Source organism: Balaenoptera physalus (genome assembly GCF_965194825.1).
Source record: "Balaenoptera physalus genome assembly, chromosome: 5".
Taxonomy (NCBI): domain Eukaryota; kingdom Metazoa; phylum Chordata; class Mammalia; order Artiodactyla; family Balaenopteridae; genus Balaenoptera; species Balaenoptera physalus.
The window spans coordinates 77447149-77473644 of NC_138884.1; the positions used below are offsets into that span (position 1 = coordinate 77447149).

Consider the following 26496-nt stretch of genomic DNA (forward strand, 5'->3'; position numbering starts at 1 on the left):
GCCAGTGATTGTATTTGCCTCCTAAGGATTTTTGACAATCGGATAAGATAATGCACAAAAATTCAATAATAAATATTTGCACTTTCGAAAGCTTACTTAGGCAGGAATGAGGAGACTGGATTGGGGTGGGGGGGTGGGGGGCCAGACCAGGGACAGGGAGACAAGTTAGAAGACTCTAACAATAATCTAGTAAAGAAGGAATGAGAGCCGACCAGAGCAGGGATAGTGGAAATCAAGGAGAGATCAGTGAATTGGAGGGGGAAGAATTAACAGGACTTGATCTGGGAGATGAAAAAGACAGCACAGTCCAAGGTGACTCTCAAGGGTCTGGCTCAGGTGACTGTGAAGGAGGTGATGCTCTTAGAAAGTCAACAGAAGGAATAGACTTGGGGAAAGATCATGCATCAAATTTGAAATCTGTTGAGTTTAGGGATCCCAGGAGGCATCCAGGTGGAGATGGCCAGAGGAACTCAATAGTGATGCTAAAGACATAGATTTCGGAAGCATATAAAAGATGATTGAAGGAATATGAGTAGATGAGGTCCTCAAGTGAGAGGAGCAAAGGGCCAAAGATGGAGCCCTAAGGAGCATCCACACTTAAAGGGCAGACCGAGAAAAGGAACCTATGAAGAAAGTTGAGAAGAAATCAGTGGAAAGGTGAAAGAAATAACCAAGAGAGAATGCTATTGTGGAAGCCAAGAAGGGTGTTATCAACTGTGACAAATGCCACAGAAATGTCCAGTTAAATGAAGACAAAGAACTGCCTATCGACTCCTACATATGATGGCCATTGGTGACTGCAGTGAGAGCAGTTCCAGGGGAAAAATGGAACAAAAGCAGGATGGCCGTGGGTGTGTGGTACGCAGACTGGAAGACAGCAGTCAAGGGGATGGAGCTACAGTGCAGAAGGTTGGGGGGTGGGGTGAGGAGTCAGGAGTCTTTTTCTAAAGATCAAAGAGTTTTGTAACTTTTTCAGTGTTCACCAGCACCCATTTTGAAAAAGTTTAGACCTACTTTTTCTTCTTTCTTTCTTTCTGCCTTTCATTTCTCTCCCTCCATGCCCCTATTTCTCTACCTCCCTCCCTCCCTCTCCACTCTGAGTTTCCTCTCCAGAAGCCAAGGAGCAACTTATATAACTGGAAATACTTAATGTATTACCTTTTTAAGTGTTTTTAAAACAAGACATTGAAAAGTGGGTATATTTAGGCAGGGGAGTCAAAAGAACCAAATTGAGAAAGGAGTTGGAGCTGGGGTAAGAGCAGGGGCTTCCTCTCTTCCTGTCGGCCTGATGTTCCCCCCCCCCCCCGCTGCTCCGGGGGACCGTCCCTTGGCCCAAAGATGGCTTGTGTGTTAGTGGGTGTGAATGAGTACCGACATTTACCGCCTTTGTCTACCCTCTCCTGGCTGGAGTCAAGCCTGTCTCTCCCACCTCTGGCTTCAGTGGCCACGCAGGCAGCTGACAGCATCCTTCCCATAATGACTCCGTGCTGCTGTCCCGGCTGGGCCTCTGGCCTGCTCCCCCGACCTGGTGACCGCTTGCCTGCGGCGCTCGGCTCACACCACTCCTGCCCACTCCTCACCGAACCATCCCGGGCTTCCAGGTAGGGCTCAAACACACTGTCTTCAGGAACCCTCTCTCGTCCCCTTCAGTTAGTCACTATGTCTACATGTTGGCCTTGCACATTTCCTGAGAGGTTACTGGGAGACATTCTCATTTTAGCTGTTTTATAATACTTTGCCTCACTGGTGCAATCATGAGGCACCAGGAGGAATTCTCCACGACCTCCAGTGCAGTGTTGCACGCAGAGCAGGTCCTCAGCTCTGGCTGAGGCCAACCTCAGCCAACCTCAGCTGAGGCTGGTTTGCAGAAGGTAAGGGCGTGAAGTGTGCACTCGAGGGTGGGTGCAGGGTTCTTGCATCTTTGTCCACCCTCCACCGCCCCCTCCTAGGGCTCTAACCATCCGTCAATTCCACAGACATTTACTGAGCACCTGCTCTGAGCCAGAAACTGCACTCGGCACGCTGGGCATTTAGCAGTGAGCCAGGCAGACAAGATCACCGCCTCGTGGAGTTTGTGTTCCATTAGAGGAGACAGCCGTCAGGGGAGAGACGATGACCCCAGGGTGTGGCACATGCTTGGAAGGAGATGCACGGAGCTCTGTAAGGCAGGAGCTCGTTTATGCTGAGACCTGCAGACCGAATAGGAGGGGAAGTTGCCCTCAGACTTCTCTGCTTATTTAATAGTGCCCACTCCTTTAACTTTGCTTGCAGTAAAATATTTATTGAAAGGGCTGTAGGAAGGTGACATGCTGTGCGTGTTCCTGGTCAGTGAGCTCACAGACCGCTAACACATCTGACCCCTAACAGATCATACCCTCTCTAAGGGTTGTTCATCTCACCTGAAGACGCCTCTGACGCCGGGGGTGGTTTGTTTTGCAGGTGAGCCGGCCTCATCCCAGCGACCACCCTCTCCTGATCCTCTTCGTGGTGGGCGGGGTCACAGTCTCGGAAGCCAAAATGATCAAAGACCTTGTGCCATCCCTGAAGCCAGGAACCCAGGTACGAGTGAGTCCTCAGTGATCTGATCTGAACGGGAGGCCTGAGGCAGGAGTGGGGAGGGCGGGCCGGGGCCTGCATTAGGCTCCCCAGCACTCCCTATCTCCATCCCCCGCCTTCTTTCCCCCTGCTCCTTCTGCCTGTTCCAGAGCCAGGACCTGGCGTGGGTGGAGGGAAGGGGGAGACCTCTCCTACCTTGGTGGCAAGTGCTGAAGTGCTAGTCCCGATCCTAAAGGGCTTGTATTCTCTGGCGTCCAATCAGTGCTTAGTTACTCGAAAGTTTTGGCTGCTTTCCAGGCTCCAGATAATTGAGGGTGACTCCCGGGGACCATCTCCGCCCTGTGGCAGGGAGAGGACGGGGCTGGAGGAGTATGGGAAGGCCCATTGTCGTGACAATGACAAGTGTAGTATCTTTCTCCTCTGTAGCCTCCTGCCAGGTCCCGTCTCCCTCCCCACGCACATGCCCGGTGGTTAAGACACAGCCCTCTAGGTTTTCCAGGCCTGAGTCTGCATCCTCGCTCCGCCTTTTACTAGCCAGGTGATTGGAGTGAGAAAAGCCCTCAGTTTTCTCCTTTAGGCAACGGGGCGGGGTGGTTGGGAAAAGAGTGCCTTGCCTGGCTGCTTAGCGCTATGGGCAACCGGGGCTCTGTCCTCTGGGGGCTGAAGAGCCTCAGAACTGTCCTGCTGGGGGACCGGGAGCCTGGGACACCTTCCCATTGACCCTCGCCGCCCCCCACCCACCGCCCAGTTGAGACTTGCTTTTGGGGCCTGTCTTCAGCTTTGCCATGTCTGCATGCAGCCAGCGGCTTTCTGTGGTTTAGAGAAAGCAGAACAGAGGTGCCAGCGCAGCGCTTCAGGTAGGACCCTGCCTTACGTGGGGAACTGTCCACCACAGGCGCACGGAACCCAGGGGCTATTCCAGCCCCGCCTGGCTGCTGGTCTGGGTGGGGGGCAGTGTACAGGTGCCCTTGTCTGCCACCTCCACCCACTCTGTGTATACGCACTCAGCCAGCCAAGGAGCCCCCACCTCTGCTGGCATCCGTAGTCCGTACTCCGTAGCGCAGCACTGACTGCCTCCCGTCGCTGACCGAGCCTCCTCAAGCAAACACGAATTCCTGGAGGACAAAGGCTGGGCCTTCCCAGGCCTGAGCACAGGGCAGGAGCTCCGGAAGCCTTGTGGCCTGACGGCTTGATGTGAGGCAGGAGAACTGGCTTGGTGTTGTCAGGGTGGCCAGGATACCTGACGACGTAGAGAAGGCCTGGTTTCTGAGGGTCTCCAGACACCCTACTTAGGAAGGTGACCTGTATCTAGGGAGCCATGGTATGTTCTTGAGCGAGGGAGTGACCAGTCATTGGCTGTGACCATTTCTACCGTTACTCACAGCTGTCATGGTCATAGCTGGTGGAATTTCTGATAAAGTGGTAAATTCTGCCTCGTCTCACACCCTCTCGATCCACAGTGTTCAGGATCTGTTGGTGAGCAATTGCCTTTTTGAGCAAGACATTCTTTGTTATCAGAAAGCACACTTCTCACTGCCCCCTAACATGGTGAACCAAATTCTTAGCTCTTCCGAGCGATGCATTGTTAACAGCCTGACAGACGTGTTAATCCCCACTCTAAAAGGCTAAAATGCAGGCGTCTTCAAAGCCGTGTGACCTGAGTTTGACAGCAGAGACCTGAAATCTGTAGTGGCTCAGCGGCTCGGCTGCAATCTGACCGACCTTGTGCTCAATCATCTGCAGAGAGAGTGGCTCAGAGAACCTGGGGCTTAAGGAGCGGCCTTGCCTGCTGCCTGTCTTTTGTGCACAGAGTTGCCCCTGAAGAGTTACCAGGGCCTAGGAAGATTCCAGAGCGGAGGTACTTACCGTAGTACCTTCCTCTCCAAGTCTGTGAATGGAAGTGGACTGCCTGCCTGTTTGCTGGCGTGACACCTGTGGAGGAAGAGCTCCCGTTATTAGACCGCCACAGACTGGCAGCTGAGTCAGCCCAGAGCTGAGACAGGGCCAGCTCCACAACCTTCAGAGGAGCAGCGGGAATGAGGCCTGGCCGCTCTAGCTGTACATGAACAGGCAGGCGTCCCAGATCTGTCGCCTGCTTAGACTTCTGTCGGAGCAGCCCTGGGAGCTAACTGAAGCGGGGGGTTCCTCTGAACCTGCGCACCAGCACACCCCCAAAGACACGTCGGCAACGGAGAGTGACTCTGACTTGCCCTCCGTGTAATCAGCCGTAATGTACGTACTGATACTTCTGTCTTTAAACTCCAGCCTCCACTTAAAGGTCCCCAGGGATGAGGATTTGCCCCTCCCCCTACGGCCTACCTGAGTCCTGGAGGCCTTGGCTGTTAGGACTCTTTCCTCCTGCCGAATCCAAATCCGCCCCATCTGGGCTCTCGCTCACCGCTGCTGCCTCTAACTCCTGGGCCACACAGAATCTACAGGTCCTCCACAGGTCCTCCCCCAGGGCCACTCTTCTCCAAACCGAGTATCTTCAGTTCTTCCAGCCTCCCCACCCCAGCCCGTGCCGTGGACCTGAGTGCCTCAGCTCCCGGGCGGCTCTCCTGGGCCCCCAGGTCTCTCCCTCTCATGCTCACTTCCAGCTGAGCGCCCTTGCCACGGGCTGATCAGTGCAGAGGCACTGGGGCCACCTCCTCCTCCTACCACGGCCCCTCCCTGCCGCTGGGCCTTCTTTTCCTACCACCCTTCTGCTGGCCTGCTCCCCTCCAGCCTCAGGACTTTGCACTTACTTTAATCCCTCAAACAGGATCTGGCACCAGCTGTCATGATTATTCATTGCATATTGAATATTAGAAACTGTACTTGCATTATTGAAGCATAAGATAAAAGCAGCTTTTCTGGAGACACACCAACCTGTTACTGATTCTGGGATTATGGACAACTAAAACCACTCTGTCTTTTGTATCAATTGCTATGATCCATACCTGCTGTATATCAACATGGGTGCTTTTTGGACCCAGGTACAGGAACTTACAGTCTCTTAAACTGGATTAGTCGATTATCCAGTAAACATTTATTGAGCATCTACTCTGTGCCAAGCACTGTTCTTTGTGCTGAGGATAGGGTGGTGACCAAGCCAGACTCACTCCTGCTTTCATGGAACTTACATTCTAATAGTAAGTGATTGACTGACATTAAACACGGAAGCTCCAGCTAGACATGAGTGTTCCGGGAACATTGGCAGGTGCTGTGATGGGAATACCTGGGGGCTTGGAGGCAAGAGGTTCCTTCAGATGGCACCAGCTTCCCCTGGAGGAGAAGGCTGGTGAGCTGAGATTTGCAAGGCGTTCGGGGATCTGCTCTTCAAAGGAAACTGCTGATAGAAGTCACTTAAGGCATATCCAGAAATGAATTCTCTTTTACAAAAAAATGGTAAGGATAGCATGAAACAGTGGAATCCAGAAACCACATTGGCACCTGCTAGTCCTAGAGGATGGTTGTTATACTCTAAAATGGGGTGTTTTCTCCACTCTCCATCTGTGGTTCTTGGTAAACATGCTGAGAGAAAGTGGGCAGCTAGAAAAGGCCCTCTTTCCTGACTACAAAAAAAAAGGATCAAAGAGGCAACCTCTCAACCCCACTGCAAACAGCCACAGCCATGAGCAGGAGACTTGGCAGGCTTGCCCTGGTCTGGGGTGCGTGTATTCAGCACTGACCTCTCTCATTCCAGACAGCTCTGCAGGCTGAACCCTGTAGCTGGGTCATGGCCAAGAGGCCAGCAGAAGCCTGCAATTGTGGGAGGAAAGTAACAGGGAGGGACCCTTCCACAAAATACAGGGAAAGGCCAGCTCAGGAAACAGAGGAAGACCGAGTGACCAAGCTGACCCTGCCATCACAGCTCTTCATGGGCTAGTGCACGTTGCCCAGCCACACTTCCATGTGCGTCTACATTTCTGGAGCTGAACATTTAGTGAGAATGTAAAAGAAAAAAAAAATTAGACCCAGAAATATGCTCATACGCATACAATTTTTCACAACTGTGGAGGTTCAAGGATACCTAAATCCTGGCTGTAAACCTTGGCTCCAGGTTATTCTAAAATTTGAAGCCCCAAAGAGAAGTGTCAAGCGACTTCCTTTTTTTTTTTGGTCTACATTTAATTTATTCTGAAGTTTCTTACTCTAAGAAAAATGTCAGTGAGATTCACAATTTTTCTTTTTACCTGAGTTAGCTTAGGGCCTTATAATTTGAAATATTAGACGGCATTACACATGTTCATATTGTTCCTCTTAACATTACCCTTCATTCCTACGCACTTCATGTGTCTTTGATATTTGTAGCAATCCTCGTAACAACACTGAAGTCATTTGCAGTGGAAGGTTTTTGTTCTTGTTGTTGTTTTTCCTCAAGCGACTTCTTTTTAAACAACCATCAGGAGGGACAAAAGTGAGGAGGCATCTGAAATCTCATCGGGTTCCTTAGGAGAGCCTAAGCACACCACACTCACCCCTCAGGCAATGAGAAGGCAGTGAGTTTTCCAGAAAGCTCGTCATGTCTGTTTAATCAATCCACTGTCCCATTGGTTTAACGATACAAACATTTTATGTTTAACACACGTGTGTACGTGCATGTATATGTGCAGCACCTGTGCTAATGGGGGTGCGTGGTGCCTTGAATCTGACATGTGCTCCAAAACCAGTTCATCAGCTGGATGAATATGCGTGTTGGTATCTGTGCGTATTAGTCGCTTTTACTGGGAAGCATCTCCCAAGGTCAAAAGAAAAATAGAGAAAAACTATTTTTACCCCCCTCTCCTTTCACTTCACAATGTTAGAAACCAGAGGGATACGGAGTCTAAATCCTGGGTTGCCGGCTTCCCCCTGTTCAGCAGAAATGGAACAGGACGATGCTGGCACCTACAAGTTATGGCCCGGAGAAGCGGAAGGCGGAGAGAAAGCTAGCAGGCTGGGTCACTCTTGCAGGAACCAGGGTGGGCTGAGCACAGAGACAAGATGCCCCTCCTTCAGCTGGAGTAGAGAGCCTGTGTGGAGCCCCAGAGGCAGCTTTTTAGGGGCTTGGTTCAGAGGCACCCTGGTGTCCTTCGCCCTTGCCTCCCCGATGGAAATTTTCATCAGTGCACTTGGTTGCCTGGGAAAAAGCCAATCCTCCGAAAGGAACTCTAGTGCTTAATTTGCCTCATATCACACATTTGATGACTATGTTTATAAAATTTAAATTTCATATCCGACAGGCCAATTTCAGATTGCTTTAAGCATTTTCTTTTTCATTTTTGAGTGCCGTTTCCCCCCATTTAGCTAACTTTTTATAATTTTAAGGACTATTTCAGTCAAATAAGGCAGAAATGCTTTTAGTTGAATAGGCTCAAAAACAGGAAATGCTCAAAAGCGTTCTGAAGAACAAAAGACGCCTAAGATGTGAAAATGCTTAAGGACCATCAGCTATTATACTATAAGGGAAATGTTAGTGGTGTGATCCTGCTTGTTCTTCAAAATCAGAATTTTAGACAAGTGGGTTTTCAGCTGAATTGATTTGAAACAAATTTACGCAGAGCTATTTGAGATACCAGAGCCCCCTGGTGTGAAAAACTTCCTGCTGGCTAAACTCACTGCCTCCTTCCTAGTCTTGTTTTTGTTCATTCATTTAATCAGTCATTGGCTAATTCACTATATCGAGGACCTGCTAGGTATCAGGCACTGTGCCAGCACACAACAAAGAAACAAGGAATACAATGTGATACCAACAGCCATGGGAACATCCTCAGTCTTCAGAGAGGGGTGGTCTGGGAAGGCTTCTGGGAGGTGGTGATGCCTGAGTGGATTATTGATGGATGATTAAGAGGACTTCAGGCAAAGAGTTGGGAACTCTTATTCCAGATGAAGAAGCATCCCCAAAGTGCCATTTGTGAAACTGCAAATCATTTAGGGTGGCTGGAATGTGGAACCAGTGGTGAGGGGTGTGTGGTGGCCAAGGGGTGGGGTGTGGAGTGCTGAGCAGCCATCAGTCTCTAAAGTCCTGGAATGCTCTCTAAGACGGTTGGATTTAACAGATTTTTGGTTTGCGGTTACCATGAGGTTTTGATATAGCAGTCTATATACATACAAGATTGTTTTAAGTTGCTGGTCTCTTAATTTCAAATGCATTTCCAATATCCTGCATTTTGATATCATTTTTGTGTCTGGATGACTTCCTACCTTTACTGTATGTTTGCCTTTACTCGTGAGCTTTCCCATTCGTAATTTTCCTTTTTCTAGTTGTGGCCTTTTCTTTTCCTTCTAGAGAAGTTCCTCTAGCATTTGTTACAAAGCTGGTCTGATAGTGCTGATTTCTCTTAGCTTTTGCTTGTCTGTAAAGCTTTTGATTTCCCCATCCAGTCTGAATGAGAGCCTTGCTGCGTAGAGTATTCTTGGTTGTACGTTTTTCCCTTTTATCACTTTAAATATATACTGCCACTCCCTTCTAGCCTGCAGAGTTTCTGCTGAAAAATCAGCTGATAATCTTATGGGGATTCCCTTGTATGTTATTTGTTGCTTTTCCCTTGTTGCTTTTAATATTTTCTCTTTGTCTTTAATTTTTGTCAGTTTGATTAATATGTGTCTTGGTGTGTGCCTCCTTGGATTTATCCTGTATGGGACTCTCTGTGCTTCCTGGACTTGAGAATGTTTCCTTTCCCAAGTTAGGGAAGTTTTCGGCTATTATCTCTTCAAATATTTTCTCAGGCCCTTTCTCTCTCTCTTTTCCTTCTGAGACCCCTGTAATATGAATGTTGGTACATTTTATGTTGTCCCAGAGGTCTCTTAGGCTGTCCTTATTTCTTTCATTCTTCTTTCTTTATTCTATTCCACAGCAGTGGGTCAGGCTTATAAATGGTGGAGAGAAGGCAGTCAGGATTTTAAACCTCTGAGTAAATACAATCAGATTTACACTTGGGGAAGATGGCTCTGGCACGTTTATCTCCTCTGAATCCACCCCAATGACTGCTGTGAGCTGAATAGAGGGAATGCAGCAGAGGATGAGAATAGTGAAGATGGTGATGATAATGAAGACGATGATAGCAGGTACCATCTTAAGCCCCTCCAGAGCCTGTCATTGTGCTAAGTATTTTATATATATGTTCACACTTGATCCTCATGATAATCGTGTGAGGTGGATATCATTATTCCCACTTTATAGATGAGGACTTGAGGCTCAGAGTGATTAAGCAAGTTCTCCAGGGTCCATCGTCTGGCAGGTGGCCAGCTGGGGCCCAGCTCAAATTGGACACTCCTAAGGCTGTGCTCTTAATGACTGTACTATCTGGCGAGCGTCCTTGGTCTCAGCTTCCTCCTTTCCTCCCCTCCTCAAAGACCCCCTCAGTTACTTCACAGGATGCCTTTGTTTTCCATCTGCTTCTTTTTAGCCCTCCACAGGGCATGCCCCAGACACCCTCTGGTTTAGCCCTGATGCTGTCTAAATACCCATTTGTCTAGATGTGAGGGTCCTGGTCCTTGGTTCCAGCTCAGTGGAGGTGACTGAACCCATAGTCACTGTCAGCCATGACTGAAAGCCCAGCACACGGCCTGAGAGTGACAGATTCTTTTAGCTTAGTTATCACTGCTCTAGAAGTGTCCACATCAACCGAGTCTACAGCCTTTCTCCTCCAAGTTCCTCAACTCTGTTAATAAGTCTTAACCATCCTGTGGAACTCACTCTAGACATTACACTTGCCCTCACCTCAGCCAGAGAGGAATTCACCGTCTTGGCATTAGCACTAAGGACCCCAGGGGCTGGCAGCGGTGGTGGAGCCTGGCGAGCAGGAGGACAGGGGAGGGGCTGTGGCCATTAGCTTCCCTGGCCTCTCCTACCTCTCAAGAGTCTATTCTTGTGCAAAGGGTTTTTGTCTTTATGTGTGCATTTTTTAAAATATCTGAATAAGGGTTTCTTAACTTGTGGTCTATGAATCCTAGTTATCCACCCAAACCTCCCCTAAAACTATATTCAGAATCTTGTGTGTACACATATGCATATTTTTCTAGAGAGTTCTTAGCTTTCATACAATTCAAAAGGAGGCCTATGACCCAATCACAAAACACAATAAAATAGCAGCTCAGAATTGCTGAGCACCTCACGTGCTCTACGCACGTGGCCTTATGTAATCCTTGCCACAATGCTACAAGCTCGGGGCTGTTGTTTTTCTTCTGGGAAGGATAGAGTGAGGCTGCAGGTGAAGTGACCTTCCCCAGGGCATGTAGCCCATCAGCGGTGGAGCCGGGCTCTACTAGCATCTGGTGAGCGTGCTGGTCTGGGCACTGCCATTCTCAACCATCTGTTGGACTTGGCCCAGAAGACCCCGAGGAGTGAGTAGAGACCCTCTCCTCTCTCTCCAGAGCCACATATTCACATGGTATCTACACCGTGTGATAAGGGGGTGCTAATATTCACTATCGGCCCCCAAACTCTCATCACATGGCTTTCTAGGAAAAATGTGAGCACAGATTGCAGTGTATTTTTTTCTGCCAAAAATAAGACTTGGCTGACATTAGCCATATATTTTCAAGGATAATTCTCTTTCAAAAAATAGTAACATCACTGCTTTCAAAGATTAATTTTTGTTTTAAACAGAAAACTTTTTAATAACCTCATTTCTTTAACAACAACAAGCACAAGGAAATTATAAAATGCTTCCTTCTCTCCTCCCCTCCCTCTGCTTTTCCTCCACATTGGAGCGTAGGCTCTGGTTTTGGCCAGTGAGTTGGTTAATTCTTTGCTTTGGTTCCACCTGGGATAGCTTTGGGGGGTGGGAGGGGTAGAGAGTGAGGTGTGAGTGCCAACTTGCTTCCCCGCAAGAGGCCTGGCCAGGCGGTGTGGCCACTTGAAGCCAGGCCTGCTGCCGGCCTGCGACCCCACCCCGGCCCAGGGGCTGGGCTCTGGCATCTGACTCATACCTCCTTCCCACTTCCCATAGTCACTCCTTATCTACTGGGTGTACAACCCCTGCCTGAGCAAAACCTCACCAGCCTGACAGAGCGCATCACTGCCCCGGCCCAGCCCTGGGGAACGAGCTCTCCCAGTGCTGCAGAGGGAAATCTGCCCCAGAAGAACGGCCCAGTCTCAGGGAAGCGGGAAGGGACATCACGACGACAGGCCAGAGAGGCCCAAAGGTCCGTGTGGAGTAGGGGAGTCAGCGGCCTTCCCAGAGCCCCTGATGCCAGAGGAGTGACCACACAGACACCCGGACGCTGAAGCCAGCCTGCCTAGGTTGGAACCCTGACTCAACTGCTCCTGCTTCCTGTGTGTCCTTAGACAAGTTGCTTAACCTTTCTGAACTTTATTTTCCTTATCTACAAAATAGGAATAATATATGTACCTACCTCATAGGGTGGTTATGAAGATTAAATGGATATTAAATGAGATCATCCTCAGTGCCTGGCCCACCGTGAGGACTAATAAATATTAGCAGATATCATCATTATTATCATCATTGTTATGGGTCAAATTGTGTCCCTCCCAAAAGATGTTAAAGTCTGAACCCCTAGTACCTGTGAATGTGGCCTTATTTGGAAATAGGTTTTGCAGATGATCAAATTAAGATGAGGTCATTAGGGTGAGCTCTAATCCTATATGACTGTGTCCTTATCAAAGGGGAAATGTGGAAACAGAGACAGACACACGTAGAGGGAAGACAACGTGAAGACATAAGGGAGCTTAAGAGGGAAGATTCTCCCTCACAACCCTTAGAAGCAACCAACCCTGCCAACACCTTGCTCTTGGACTTCTGGCCTCCAGAAGTGCGAGACAATAACTTTCTGTTATTGAAGTTTTGGGTACGAAGAAATTAATACAGCCATCATCATTATCACCCACAGCAGCAGCCAGCTCTTGAGTGTGCCTTCTCTCTTTCCCTGAAGGAGCAAAGGCTCCGTAGAAGAGGAAGAGACCTCTCTGTTGAGGTCACATTACTGGATCACAAAGCAACGGTCTGGTCAAGTTCAATTCAGCAGCAAGGTGGTGGCTGGGCACAGCCCTGCTCAGTGCGCACTGGTTAAAGGCTCAGCAGACGCAGCCCACCGTCCCGCCGGCCATCCTTCCCAGCCTGAGCGCCCTTCCTTACACCCAGGACGCTAGCATCCGGTGGCATTCAAGCTGCCGCCTTCTGCCTTTTTCTCCACAGTACCTACTCCATGCCTTCCCCCAAAGAAATGTGTTGCATTTTATTTCTCATCATCTAATAAGCTGGGATTGGCTCTCCTAATTGTCTGCGGTGTGTTTGCCCCTCCCGTTGTTAGGTAATCGTGCTGTCCACGCGACTCCTGAAGCCAACTAACATCCCTGAACTGTTATTCACAACTGACCGGCTGCATCCAGACCTTGGCTTCTGAGCATCTGCTGACAAGAGGAGACCTACCCGAGCTGGAAATCCCAATACTATTATCTGTCCCCATCCAAGATATGCCTCCCAAACCAGTGTCCCTGTTACTAATCGTGGGTATGACTGAATTATGCCCAAAAGATTTTTTTTTTTTAGCATCTTTATTGGAGTATAATTGCTTTACAATGGTGTGTTAGTTTCTGCTGTATCACAAAGTGAATCAGCTATATGTAGGCATATATCCCCATATCCCCTCCCTCTTGCGTCTCCCTCCCACCCTCCCTATCCCACCCCTCTAGGTGGTCACAAAGCACCGAGCTGGTCCCCCTGTGCTATGCGGCTGCTTCCCCCTAGCTATCTATTTTACATTTGGTAGTGTATATATGTCCATGCCACTCTCTCACTTTGTCCCATCTTACACTTCCCCCTCCCTGTGTCCTCAAGTCCATTCTCTACGTCTGCATCTTTATTCCTGTCCTGCCCCTAGGTTCTTTAGAACCATTTTTTTTTTTTTTTTTAGATTCCATATATATGTGTTAGCATACGGTATTTGTTTTCTCTTTCTGACTTACTTCACTCTGTATGACAGACTCTAGGTCTATCCACCTCACTACAAATAACTCAATTTCGTTTCTTTTCATGGCTGAGTAATATTCCATTGTATATATGTGGCACATCTTCTTTATCCATTCATCTGTCGATGGACACTTAGGTTGCTTTGCCCAAAGGATCTTGATGCCCACACGGTGAAGTACTTTGTTGGCATTGCTGAGATTCTTAAAAAAAAAAAAATTTCATTTTTTCTAAAGGCATCAAACTGCCTTTCAGCTGGCCTAATTCATGATAATTCCCCTTTATCCTTAACTCTTTCTCTGTGAACTTTCTGATTCCACCTGCAAGTTCATTCATTCTAAATGAGTGCCTGTTGGTGAGTATTGGTAGATTACAAGACGTCTGATCTGCAGTTGCTCAAGGAGAGGTTACCCATGCTTTAGAATCATGAGTGTGAGGAAAGTTTGGTTTTTAAGATTATATAGCTGAGGAGGGAATGCTGCAAATAGGATCTGAGGCTTTGTTTCTCTCTTGATCTGAGACATTTCTGAAAAGGCCAGAAGGGAGGGGTAGCGGCTAGGGCAGTGCTGATTGTCTGCCTGTGTTGTAAATCGCCTGCCTGTACAAAGGGCTGCATTGTTCCAGTTTGCTTACTGGGCAGGGCTGCCAGCCTGCTTGGAACAGGAGTGGGAGAGAGGTTGATTGGAGGGCTGTGCCTGCCTGTAAAAGGTTTCCTCTCCTCCCCAAGGAAGGCCCCAATAAAGATATCTAGTCCAGGGAGTCTAGGTTGGAACCTCACCCCCTGTGACTTTTGTGATTTCACATTTCTATAGAAGTATAAAGCTTTCTTTTCTGTGAGTCTAACTCTTCCTTCTAGCCATAACAGAAAAACCTAGAGTGACAGAGTGAAATTATATAAGAACTCCAGCAAAAATGAACTGCTTGGAACCCACACATTTGTAGTTGTATAGTTCATGGAAATTTCTAACATCTCTAAAAGAAGTTTGTAATAAAGAGATAAAGCTGCAAAATAGTGGCTAGTGTGGATTAAACAGAGGAAATAAAATGTAAACCAAAACACTCACGTGCCTCTGCTTTTAGTTCTCTACAAAACAGTGTTATGAGAAAACTGTGAAGTTGGAAATCATTTTGAGATGTCATTGAAGCAGGTTTTCTAGACACCAACGTTCTTTATTTTGTCCAAGTACGTTTTCCACCTAACACCAGTTCGTTCATGGTGCTGAAATACTGGAGACCTCGGATGCTTCTTCCATTACACTCACTTAAAAGTTTGAATTTGAATAAGGAAGAAAATGGCAAATAGCCCCAAAGAGATGATCATTAAAGCAAAGATCACTCTTTTCTAAAAATAAAGAAGTAACCTGGGGGCTTCCCTGGTGGCATAGTGGTTGAGAATCCGCCTGCCAATGCAGGGGACACGGGTTCGAGCCCTGGTCCAGGAAGATCCCACATGCCGTGGAGCAACTAAGCCTGTGCACCACAACTACTGAGCCTGCGCTCTAGAACCCGCGAGCCACAACTACTGAGCCCATGTGCTACAATTACTGAATCAGGCCCGCGCGCCTAGAACCCGTGCTCCGCAACAAGAGAAGCCACTGCAACGAGAAGCCTGAACACCGCAACGAAGAGTAGCCCCCGCTCGCCGCAACTAGAGAAAGCCCGTGCACAGCAATGAAGACCCAATGCAGCCAAAAATAAAATAAATAAATTTAAAAAAAAAAGAAGTAACCTGTTGTGTGTCTCCAATCTGCATTCATTCATTCGTTCAATCATTCCTTCATTCTCCACTATCCAGCGGTATGTGCCAGGCACTCCGAGAGGTTCTGGCCATGATATGGGGAAGGAGAGAGGCGCATCCCGGACTCCATGGCTCTCACAGAACGAGCAGCTGGTGCTTCTCCTGACACTCGGGCCCTGTGTGAGGATCTGCTCAAGGATCAGTGTTTTTTTTTTTTGGCCTTACCCCATGGCTTGCAGGATCTTAGGTCCCTGACCAGGGACCGAACCCGGGCCCTCAGCAGTGGAAGCCCAGAGTCCTAACCACCGGACCGCCAGGTAATTCCCGAGGTTAAGTTTTAAACCATATGTCTATATGCAAAGGAAACTTGCGGGAAGTACAAAAACCAAACTGCTAACAAGTGGTTCCCTCTGGGAAGCAGCATATTATAGGAGGACTAAGAAAAGGGAACATCTTGCTCTCAGTATATATGTGTCATTTGAATATGTTTCACAGTAGATATGTATTTGTGTTTTACTTCTGTGCCTTGAATGTATTTTTACAAGTTAATTTTCTCTTTTATAAAAGAATATTCAAAAGCTTCTCATCTGAAATGATAAACAGAGGAAGTTTCTGATTGTAAATATTATCATTCAGCAGTTACTGTGTCCTGAAAATGCTCTCATTACTAGATTAAATATGGTCCAAAGCAGTCTCTGAGTGATGGGGGGGAACATCAAAAGTTTAGTTTATAATCGTCTTTTTCCATCTCTGTGGTCGCTGGTTGGAGGAACTGAGCTAGGCAGACGATCAGGTAGCGGAAGGCTTTGGAGGAAATGTGAGCTGAAAGAAGATGGTGGGGATCAGAGTTTGGTTTGAATAAGAAGGTAGGAGGCACGACTTGGTGTAAATCCTGCAAAGAGCCTTCACCAGGTCAGAAAAGAGAGGGGACTCTGGAAGTAGCACATCGGGCCCCTGGGCGGAGCTTCCCGAAACCTCTCTGGCATTGCCTTCTTCTTGGGCTCACTGCCCGGGAAAGGAGGGGGTGAGGGAGAAACGATCGTGCTCTCGGTGTCCTATGAAGGAGCAGTGGTTAGAACAGAGCTCCATAGTTTTGTCTGGGTTTAAGTCTCAGCTCTGCCACTCCCAGCAGTGTGTACCTCTCCAAGCCCTAGTGCCTCCATCTGTAAATCCTGATAATAATGAGTGGTACCTACCTCATGAGAGGGCTGCTGTAGGGGGACGCCATCCCTAACACAGCCTGCACGGGACGCCAAGGAATGTGGGTTTTCACTGCTGAGGACACCAAGGAAGTCACCCCACAAAATGATAAAGTCTCAAAAGGCGGATAACGTCAAATGAAGAGAAAATCTGGAAGCATTCCCGGGGTCCACAAGGAGATGAGAAAACAGAGGAGGAATAATACCCTGGTCCCACCTACTTCCAGGATGGTACAGCCCAGAGGCCAGGAGCAGCGCCTGGAGCCCCATCCCATGGCTTGGGTTCCAATCCCGCCTCCTCCGCACAATGGTTCACTTCTCCTGGTCTCAGGTGACTATGAATTGGACAATGATAGGACACACCACGTTGAGTTGTTGTGAGAGTTAAAAGAGTTAATACGTGGAAAGCATTTAGAACATGGCACGTGGCAAGCTGGCTAAGAGCACAGAAGAATCACCATTACTGGCAGTTAATGTCTAATGATTGCCCACGCGGAGCCCTGTCCCTGATGGAACTTTCTCCATCCCTAAGGTTGGCCACAGAGTGGTTATGTGGACTCTGAGACTGACACCCCGACTGAACCACTTCAGCCTCATCCAGATGCGCCAGTTCTAAAGGGAGTGCCCCCCCGCCAGATGTCAGCCACCTGAAGGTGGCTTAAAAGGCCGAGCTGGGTGTTTATTGTGGTTCCTCCTCTCTCCGCCTGGGTCTGAGTGTTCACCACCTAAACCCTGGCTGGCCAGAGCCAAAACAAGCACAGACAGATGCAAGCCTTCTGCCAAGGATCTCATCAGCCACTCTTCACAGACACAATTATAGAGGTGTAAATACTCCTTAGCGATTGACTTCCACTTTTGTAAACCCTCCTTCTGGAGTCTGCTTCCCGGCAAACATAGCGCGCACGGCAGGTGTTTGGAGGTGCGGCAGCCAGGGGTTGTCCCCAGAGGGCTGGGGCCTATGGATATGGCTCCGTCGACCCCAGACCCCTCCAGTGCAGCGTTACCCAACGACAAAGACTTCCATCAGGCTCACCCCAAGACTACTATTATTTATTAACCCCCGGTTACCAGAAACAGAATCCCAGCAACAGATAATCCAGGATTACAAATATCGTCTGCCATTGCTGCCCAGGAAACATGAAGAGAAACTCCATCTCTATTTGAAAAGACAAAACCAGACGACGGCGGGTATTTGAGAGCGGGGGCGTGGGGGATGCTTGTCGGGGTCTTTGCCACAATCAGCGATAACCCTGATCCTGTTCTCTTCTCACCGAATTAGGAGAGTAATGAGGACAATAAGAACTTTCTGGAAGTTTCTCTGTTTAGACTCTGAAGGGAGTGCAGAAAACACCAGTTCTCCTGGGTTATTTATTGTGACAAATAAAGCCCTGTCATTCCCCGGGGCCACTTCCGAGCGCCCTGTCTTGATTTACCGGCCCAGGCTTGGCCGGGCAGCCCGTCCCCCGCTGGTGCAGACCTGGAGTTCCCCAACTGCTCGCTCCTGAGGGATTTGCCCACAGGCTTGTGCGTTTGTCCAGAAAGCACATCTGCTTTCTCCCTCGCAGGGTGTAACATGAATGTCGGAATCCCACTCTTCACCAGAGCGAGGGGCTCACTGTAGGCAGGGCCGCAGCTCTTGAACCTGGGGCTCAGGGCAGCACGGTGGCCGGGCGCTGACAGGGAGCCATCGTGGTCCCCGGCGCAGCGCCAGGCCCGCTGCAGAGTGTTCGGATGGTTTTGATTTGCGGCCGGGAGGAAGCTCGAAAGCCAGACATCTCGCCAGACAGGGATCCGGTGCTGAGGCAGACGGGCTGTGGGCTGTGCTGGCCCCCGCCCCAGCCTGGACGTCTTTATTACTGAGCTGGGACTGGAAGCCAGCGAGCGGCAGGCTGATAGCAAGAGCAGATGTGGCCACGGCAGCCAGGCGGGGCCACGAGCCCGGGGTAGCAACAGGGAGGTGGAGGGAAGCCCGACAGGGACCACGGGCCGGGGCAGGGAGGGCCCGCATCTGCAAGCAGAGGAGAGGAGCGCTCCGTGCGCTGGGGGCTTTGCTGAGAGGAGCCGGGGCTGGGAAGCGGAGGGCCGGCTGCCCGGCGTCTAGGCCGTGGCATCAGGCAGACGTGGTGGAGTCCTGGGTCTGAATCTGCCACTTAGGAGCTCATTCTTCTGAACCTCCCTTCTCCGCCTCTGTAGCGGGGACTGAAAATGGATTGTGGGGTTGGTGTGGAGAATGGAAGTTATTTCAAGTACCCGCTACAGTGCCTGGCGCAGAGGTTTTCAGTCACTAGAAACAGTGAGTGTTACTGCCTGTGTGACCCCAGCTTTCATCTCTCTGAGCCTCCGTTTCCTCATCTTTAAACTGGAGGTGGAATTATTACCTTCCTTGCAGGATTCTTCGGAAGATTAAAGGAGATGGATTATAATCTGGGCACACTGTAAATGCTCGGTAAATTCTGATTCCTTTCTCCATTCCCCTGCGCACACACACCCCGCCCTTCCCCTACGCAGGTGGCACAGGAAGCCATTCCCTACCCAGGTGGGAGAAGGCCATTTCTCAGTGCCATATGATTATAGGTCAGAAGTTAAAACCAAAGAGGGATTCAGAGTATAATGAAAGGGTTGAACAAAGGTAATGAAATATGAAGCTAAATTCATGAGAAGAAAACATGGTGTATTCTAGAACTATAAATAGTCAAGTCAGCCTGAGACAGTGGACAGAACTGGGACTTGGGTGGTTTCCAGCCGGGAGTCAATCTCTCTCTCCCAGAGTGGCCTCCAACAAACCACTTTATCCCCAGGGTAGACTGGAGCCCTGAGACCCTTTCAACCCGAATTCCTAAAATGAAATGTAAGCGACCAAGTCCAGTGCTGTGGGGATGTGAGGGGCAACGGGGAAGTGCCAGGAGGTCAGGAAGGGCAGCTCACGAAGGAGGAAGAGAGGCCTGCTGTAAGGTCTGCAGACTCTTGGAGCAGGTGGAAAGGAGAGGGAGGAAGCAGGGCGCCTCTCATAAACAGAGGACGTCCGGTGCCGCTCAGCACCTTTGCAAGATAAAGCCCCCGGGAAAATTCATCTTCTTTAATTCCAGAACATGGGTAGAAGACCATTGGTAAGTATATAAAGATGAACCTCTCACTCACTGGACATTACTAATATAGCCACATAGAATGAATAAAAACAAACGTGAGCAGAATCTAGTCAGAGATCCTTGTCTCACTGCCTTTGAAATGAGACGTTTCTAGAATCTCATGTGAGCGCTGTTCCCTCCCTGCCCCCAACACCTTCTCAGAGGTTCGGTTAGGCTTGAAGTGTAGAGAATTGCTCTCCATTTAAGGAAGGTTTGGGACATCACCAGAAGCCCCGTCAAGAGCAGGCAGGACATTTACCCTGTGGGAAAACCGATTTGAAAATCTGGTACCGTTCCATAGTAGGCCCTCAACTATTCATTATGACTGCTTCTCTTGGTCCCAAGGCCCCCTATATGTGGCAGTGGCCCATATATGAAATATTATAAAGGACTAAGAACATTGACTATAGTTAGAAGACATTGATTCATGCCCTTTGTGTGAACTTGAGAACATCACTCGAAACTCAGAGCCTGTTTTTCTCATCTGTAAAATGGTCGTATTACCTCCCCTGCCCTCCCCACTGGTTTATCCTGAGGGTTAAATGAGATCAGGTATGTGAAAGCACTACACAGACAAATATAAGGTGTGACTATTTGCCCATAAAGGTGCTGACTCACTTAGCTCGTATGAAAGGTCTCCCGGGCTCGGATGGAAGATGAGAGGCCTGGCAGTTTTAGCACATCACCTGGGGCAGGTGCTACATGGGAGGGGTTCCTGAACAGCCCCGGATCAACTGCTATGAGCTTCTACAAAAGGAGAACAAAGTGCACTTTCTGAAAGCAGCATACCCAAGGAAGGTTTGCCGAATAGAGCACATATGGAGAAACAGTGGTCTTGTGTAGAAGCATGATGTTCACGGCTTAGCCCAGCGATCTCTTATCAACATAAAATGTAGGGCCAGACATTTGTCTTAGGTTTACCTGGAGGATCAGGAAGGAAATGAATAGGAGATGTGCTATACTCTTGACTAGAAAGCAGCAAATTACAATTTACGCCTCTCGCAGGCCGGGGCCTTTGACAAGTTATTTAACTTGTTTTCAAGCCTGTTTCCTCATCTGTAAAATGCGGATAAGAGTAGAATGCACTTCAGTGGTTTGTTGTGAGACTTAAGTGCTCACCCCAGGAAGGTATCACGCCCGACTCGACGTGCCCAAGAAATACAAGGTGCTGAGTAATACTTTGTCTGAAGGACAGAAGGTGAACGTTTCACAATTAAGACCAAGTCAGACGTCTGCTCTTTTAAAATGAGCTTTATTGTACATAAAATAAATTACTTACAGTTTAAGCCAAAGCATGAGTGGCTTTTTAAAGTGCATCTGTGTAGGAGATTTGGCGGTCACCCCTGCATCTGTTCACTCGCTGTAAGATAGTGTTTCCGTAGTTAAGCCACAACTCGGCCAGGTCTAGAAACCACCCAGCATCATTGCTGTGTTTACACAAATCAGACCAAAATAAATGGACACATTTTGTTTTTCTGTACCTGATGCAACGATTAAAAAAAAAAAAATTATACAGTCTCACAATTACTCCAAGTCTGGGGCTGAAGAGTTTGTGTTCTCAACCAATCAACATGTACCCAACTCAGCACACTCACCCCATGTCAGGAGGATGCAGGCCCATAACCTTACACATGTCTGTATATATAACATTCGGCCCATGAACTCCACCCTTTTTAGTGGGGTGGGGGTAGTATTTTCTCCTTGTTCTTTAAAAAAAAAGAAGTCTGGGTATCCTTCAGGTTAGAAGGGCATTCTATAAGGAAGCGTATTCCAGAGACACATATACTCGTGTAAGAAAAGCAATTCTTCCTCTTGGGAGGAGGAAAAGAAAGAAAGAAGAAAAAAAAAAAAAAGAGGAAAGCCTGCGAATGCTTAATCCATTCTTTCATTCCCAATGTAAATCACATCAATATATTGGCTGAAATTACAACTGACTGTCATTTACAAGGTAGTTAACAAAATCCCCAGCGATTGTGCCCTGTCCCCACTCCAGAGGAAAAGACATGGAGGACATTTCACATATTCGGAGGGTGGCAGTGGGCTCGTTCAAGCTGCATCAGTTCTGTCCCCCTGCTCAGGACAACGCTTCCTCGTCTGCAGCAGTCCCATGGGCCCTCCTGGCCCCTCCGCTCCAGCCCTTCCTGGAACCGTGAATAACTGCCAGCATCCAACGCTCCTGCAGAACCTCGGGCCTCTTCCCGGGAAGACCAAACCCCCTTGAGCAGCTCGGCTTCAGACAGAGGTGACAGTCCTGACTTTGGCAGAGAGGGCTTGCTTGAACCTCCTCTTCAGGTCCTGCATGTTGGGGGACTTGGGCCTGGGGATGAGGGAGGTCCGTCGCTTCTCCGGCGTGCCACTGGGCTGCTGTTTGTGACTCACTTCCTTGCACAGCACGTGGAAAGCGTTGTAGACGTCGTTGTCGTTCTCGCTGACGGACACCTCGTAGAAGGAGCAGCCCAGCATGCTGGCCAGCTGCAGTCCGAGCTGAGGGTCCACCTGCTTGATGTGCAGCAGGTCGGCCTTGTTGGCCACGACGACCACGGGCAGCCGAGTGCCCGGGTGCAGCTGCTGCACGTGCTGGTGGAGCGGGCCGGTGAGTTCGTAGCTCTTGTAGTCGGTGATAGAGAAGACGATCACCACGGCGTCTGCCCAGCGGATGCATCTATTCAGCTGCTCGGTGCAGCTCAGGCCGTTCTCGTGGACCTGAAAGAAAGGGATGACGGCAAGGTGAAGGGTGAGGGCCGGAGAGAGAATTCAGAAAGCCCTTAGCGGGAACACCAGGTTGCAGGCCGTAAACAAGTTCTATCCCCCCCACACTTCAGCTTTCTCGACAATATGTTGATCCAGCTGCACGGAGCTGGAATAAATAACAGAGCGGCTCACCACACTCGAGTGGAAAATTGACCTGCAGAGAACTCCATGCAGAGAGACTTTGTAGTTGCATAAAATGGGAAATTAACTGGCTAGACAGTAAGTCTGGGGAAGTAAAGATAGGAGCTGGAAGCATTTAAACCTGGATAACTGCCCAGTTCAAGAGGGAAAAAAAAAACTACACACACACACACACACACACACACACGCATGGCTCTTTGTCTATAGCGTAACTTTCCACCATATAAAAATGACTCCAAGTGTTTGGAGACTATACCTAGATGTTTGATTTCTAATGCCAAAAACACAAATGTAAAAACTGACCTTTTTAACCATAGCAAGGGCATTTTGCCAAATCCAAGTGTGTTTGGTTTGGTCTTTCCTGCTGGGTAGAATCCTCCTAAGAGAAGATTTCTGCCCCTTAGCCAAGTCTCCCAAATTAAGCCAGGCTAAGACTGACCAACAGCCAGATACAACTGAAGTGTCAAACAACATATAAAAGCCTAGACTTGACTCCCCAAGTCTCTCTCCTCCTTCAGCATGAGGTACTTTGAAAACAATCGAACAATTCCACGGCCAAGCAGACTCCCCTTTGATCTAGTCACATATCTCAGATACTCACCTGAATACCTGGAGTGTCTTGAACCTGAATAGCCAGGGTTTCACCTTCTATTTGGACTTGTCTGGTATAGAGATTACCTATAAAGGCAAAATTAAAAAAAAAAAAAAAAGATTATGTCCTTCCATCTTGTACAACTTTTAAAACGTGGGATATTTTTTTAACTTAGAAATTATAACCTGAACCAATGCACAAAAATATGCTGTAGTTTATTCTGTTTAATGGGCTTATTTCAGATTTTTTTTAAAAACAACTGCAATTTTAACCCCGTATTAGCAGGTTTATTAAAACTAGGACAAAGCTTGTACATCTTTGTAAACTTAGTTGTCAAATTTTAAACAAAAATTCCATGTTTAGAGAATTTCCTTGAAAAAAATTTTTCTTGTTCAGCATGTGTGGAATTTGTTTTATTTTAGTACTTATCGCTCTTTGGCATAAATTTATATTCTAGCTATTAGATATAATGGTTTGGTGGGCAAATATTGTTAGTAAATTCACAGCCAACATTATCAGTTGGAATATAAGTGTAACATAACATAGCCGACTCTACATCAAAGCACAAGGCTGCCATGCCTTATCTTGGGATGGTTTATATAGTGCGTTTCAAATAATCCCCTGTAGGTACTTCATATGGTCTAAGGAATTAAGCAATTTGCTAACAGAGCATAGGTAGAAAGCCCTTAAGCCTCCCCAGTGGATATTCTTAATCATAGGGATTGAAAAAGTGTTCTATCATTTATTCAGGAACTCTCCTCCTAAAATTTTACCATTTAGTTATTTTTCTTTGTTAAGAAAAGAGAACTTTAGGTTTACAACTGCTCTCCTTTGGCCTTTGCTTTAAAAGGTCACCTCTGAAAGGCAGCCAGCAGAGAGGGCGAGGGGTAGGGGGAGGAGCTGGCCATCTTTTTTTTTTTTTTTTTTTATGACTTTTGCAGGAGTGTTTTGAAGGGAGAGGCTCTTGAGTACAAAGGGTGCTTCCAACTGGGGTCCCTATAGTTAAAACATACCAAGGGGAATACTTTCAGGCACTTGATAAAATGATGAATGGGCTTGGAATGGAATGAGGCCAGATGGCAGTTATGGGAAGGGGGGGGGCACGGGACGGGGGCAAGGAAAGTTGGAAGTGGCAGGATCCCAGTGCTCAGACTGTCACTCTGAAGGAACCTGCCTGGTAGACACCGAAAAAAAAAAAAAAAAGGGAACAGCAGTACTGGTGCAAGCTGACAGCATTTTCCTCAAATACATTCCTCACCTGCATTTCTTTCATAGTCACCGATGAATCGTTTGGTGAGGAACCGGACCACCAGAGCTGCAGGTCAGAAAAGAGAAGGGAAAGAGAGTTAACCTTGGCACAAGAAGTTAGGTTGGTCTCCACCCCTCCCCCAACCTAAAAAGCAACTCTCAGAGAAAGCCAGCCGACCACCACGTGAAATTCCTACCCTGCAGCGACGGGGAGGGGGCTGGAAGGCGTCGTGAATTATGGCTCTGTCCAGCTGGATGGGTCATTTGGTCCACCACCATCCTCGGAGCCCGGCTGAGCCACACCTAAGCCTTCCCGCAGACAAATGTCTTTCCTAACCTTAAAGATCTCCAGGAGAGGTTACGTTCACTAACTCCCCTTTCTGTGCCAGGGACTGCCAGAGGCTCAAGAACCCCAAAATTCGAATCCCAGTTGTGTCGGTGGTGTAGAGGGTCGTCTGGCCATCAGCAGTTTGTTTCCCTCATCTGATGAAGGAGGCGGGTGGAAACGAAGATGGCTGAGGTCCCTCCCGAGGGGCAGCGGATCAGTAGGAGAGGGTGGGCGATCCGGCTGCAGCTCCCACCTCTCCCCCACGCCTCGTTTAACCGCAACTCTCAGTGGGGGCCGCCCAACTCCAGCCCCGGAGGTAAGCGGGTTCTCGCCGGAGCGCTAAGACTCACCTGTCTTGCCCACGCCACTGGCGCCCACCACTGCGATCTTGACCAGGCGGCGGCCTGCCGCCCCCAGGCAGCAATCGGCGGCGGCTACGCTGCCCGGGGCGGGGTACTCGGCGATAGTGCACATGTTCTGAATGAGGCGCATCACCGCTTCGGCAGGGGCTTCACCGTGCGGGACGGGACCTGCGAGACAGAAAGAGGCTCGCGCTGCGCAGGAGCGGGCTCGGGGACCAGGCAGGGGGCTCCGCGGTATTAAAAAAAAGAAAGTAAGAAGGAAAGAAAAAGAAAAAAAGCCCCGGAGCGGGCGCGGCGGGAGACTCCGGCTGGCTCGGGTTCCAGGCTGGCACTGCAACAGGGCTGCGCGCGCGCTGTTTTCTCCGGGGCCGGCCCCACCCCTTGTTTCCCGCGGCCAATGCCTGGGCGCCCTGCGCGAGGCCCCGCCCCCGGCGCCGCTCCGCGCGCGCCACGCCCCTGGGGTCGCCCGGAGCCAGTGCGGGGCCCCGTGAGGCTCGGAGAAAATGGGGCAGCCGACAACAGGAGGCAACGGGTGGGTCGGAGCCGACGGCGCAGCCAATGGCGGCCGCCCGGGGGGGCGGCGCCGGAGAGGGCGGCGCTGGGCACGGGCCGGGGTCCTGCTGCGCCGGGACGGGGCACATGCTGTGCTGCGGGGTTGGGGGCGCCTCGGTTCCGGGAAGCGGGGCTCGGTCTGGGGGCGGCTGTGGGGGATGCCTCTTGGCCTATCTGCCTGCCGTCCCCGAAGAGCGCGGCCTCGGCCCCCCATTAGCATTCCCAGGCATCTGCACCCGTCCGCCTACTCCCCGCAGCCAACTGACCGGTCGGCCCAGCTCCACCCACCCTCAGGGAACCTGCGCCCGGGAGGCCGGGGCCTCGAGGGTGTGAGCTCTCGGGTCGCCCGTCCGGCTGCCCGGTTTCGTGCCTGTCTCCTTAATTTGGGGCGTGATTGCACTGACTCGGGTGCATCCGGAGTGGCATCCCGGATCATAGATTTGGCTACAGTGGCAATCAGTAACAAAGGCCCCCGTACCCACTCCCCTGAAATGTGACTTTAACTTTGGGGAAAAATAAAGTCACCCATTTTGCTCTAGCTCTCGTTGGCAGGATGGCGGATCACTCAACCTCTGACAAGCTCACGTGAACACACATACGGTCGGGTGCATGTACAGCAAACCCAGAGGCAAATCTAGAAGTAATTATAGAACAAGCTTTCTAGCGCCTCACACGCACTCACACCTCCTCCAAGAGCTGTGAAAAGGAAAGAAACAGTTACCCCAGCTGTCTCTGGATACTGACTAGTATCAGAGGCGGGTATCAGAAAGGGTCTGCACTTAGTCTCTGGTTATGAGGAATGACATGTTTAGTTAAGTGACTTGATGCCAATTTGCGCTCATAAAATCCCAAGCTCCAGCCCCTTACATTCTCACCACGGAAAGGCATCTTCAATGGTAGGCTGAATTCCCCATCCAAGCAACATTCTGTGGCTGGAACTGCTGTAAAATGTCACCAGACACTCAAGCTGACCACCTCCCCATCCCCTCCATCTCGCCCCCTCTCCTTCCCA

General features: G+C 49.3%; 2 protein-coding genes across 3 annotated transcripts in view; one reads left to right on the forward strand and one right to left on the reverse strand.

Moving 5' to 3' along the window:
• SCFD2 (sec1 family domain containing 2) overlaps positions 1 to 13156 on the forward strand; it is a 402102-nt gene extending 388946 nt beyond the window's left edge. For both annotated transcript variants that reach the window (XM_082462259.1, XM_082462258.1), the window contains 2 exons: positions 2440 to 2559; positions 12793 to 13156. In XM_082462259.1, the coding sequence (XP_082318385.1) occupies positions 2440 to 2559; positions 12793 to 12885 (213 nt within the window). In that variant the 3' untranslated portion in view covers positions 12886 to 13156. The remainder of the gene's footprint in view (positions 1 to 2439; positions 2560 to 12792) is intronic.
• A 7590-nt stretch (positions 13157 to 20746) lies between these two features.
• On the reverse strand, positions 20747 to 25780 carry RASL11B (RAS like family 11 member B). Its single transcript, XM_082462315.1, has 4 exons — positions 24921 to 25780; positions 24253 to 24309; positions 23004 to 23080; positions 20747 to 22213 (listed from the first exon to the last, which is right to left on the reverse strand). The coding sequence occupies exons 1-4, from the start codon at positions 25702 to 25704 to the stop codon at positions 21743 to 21745; spliced, it is 1389 nt and encodes a 462-aa protein (XP_082318441.1). The 5' UTR covers positions 25705 to 25780; the 3' UTR covers positions 20747 to 21742.
• Positions 25781 to 26496: the final 716 nt, after the last annotated feature.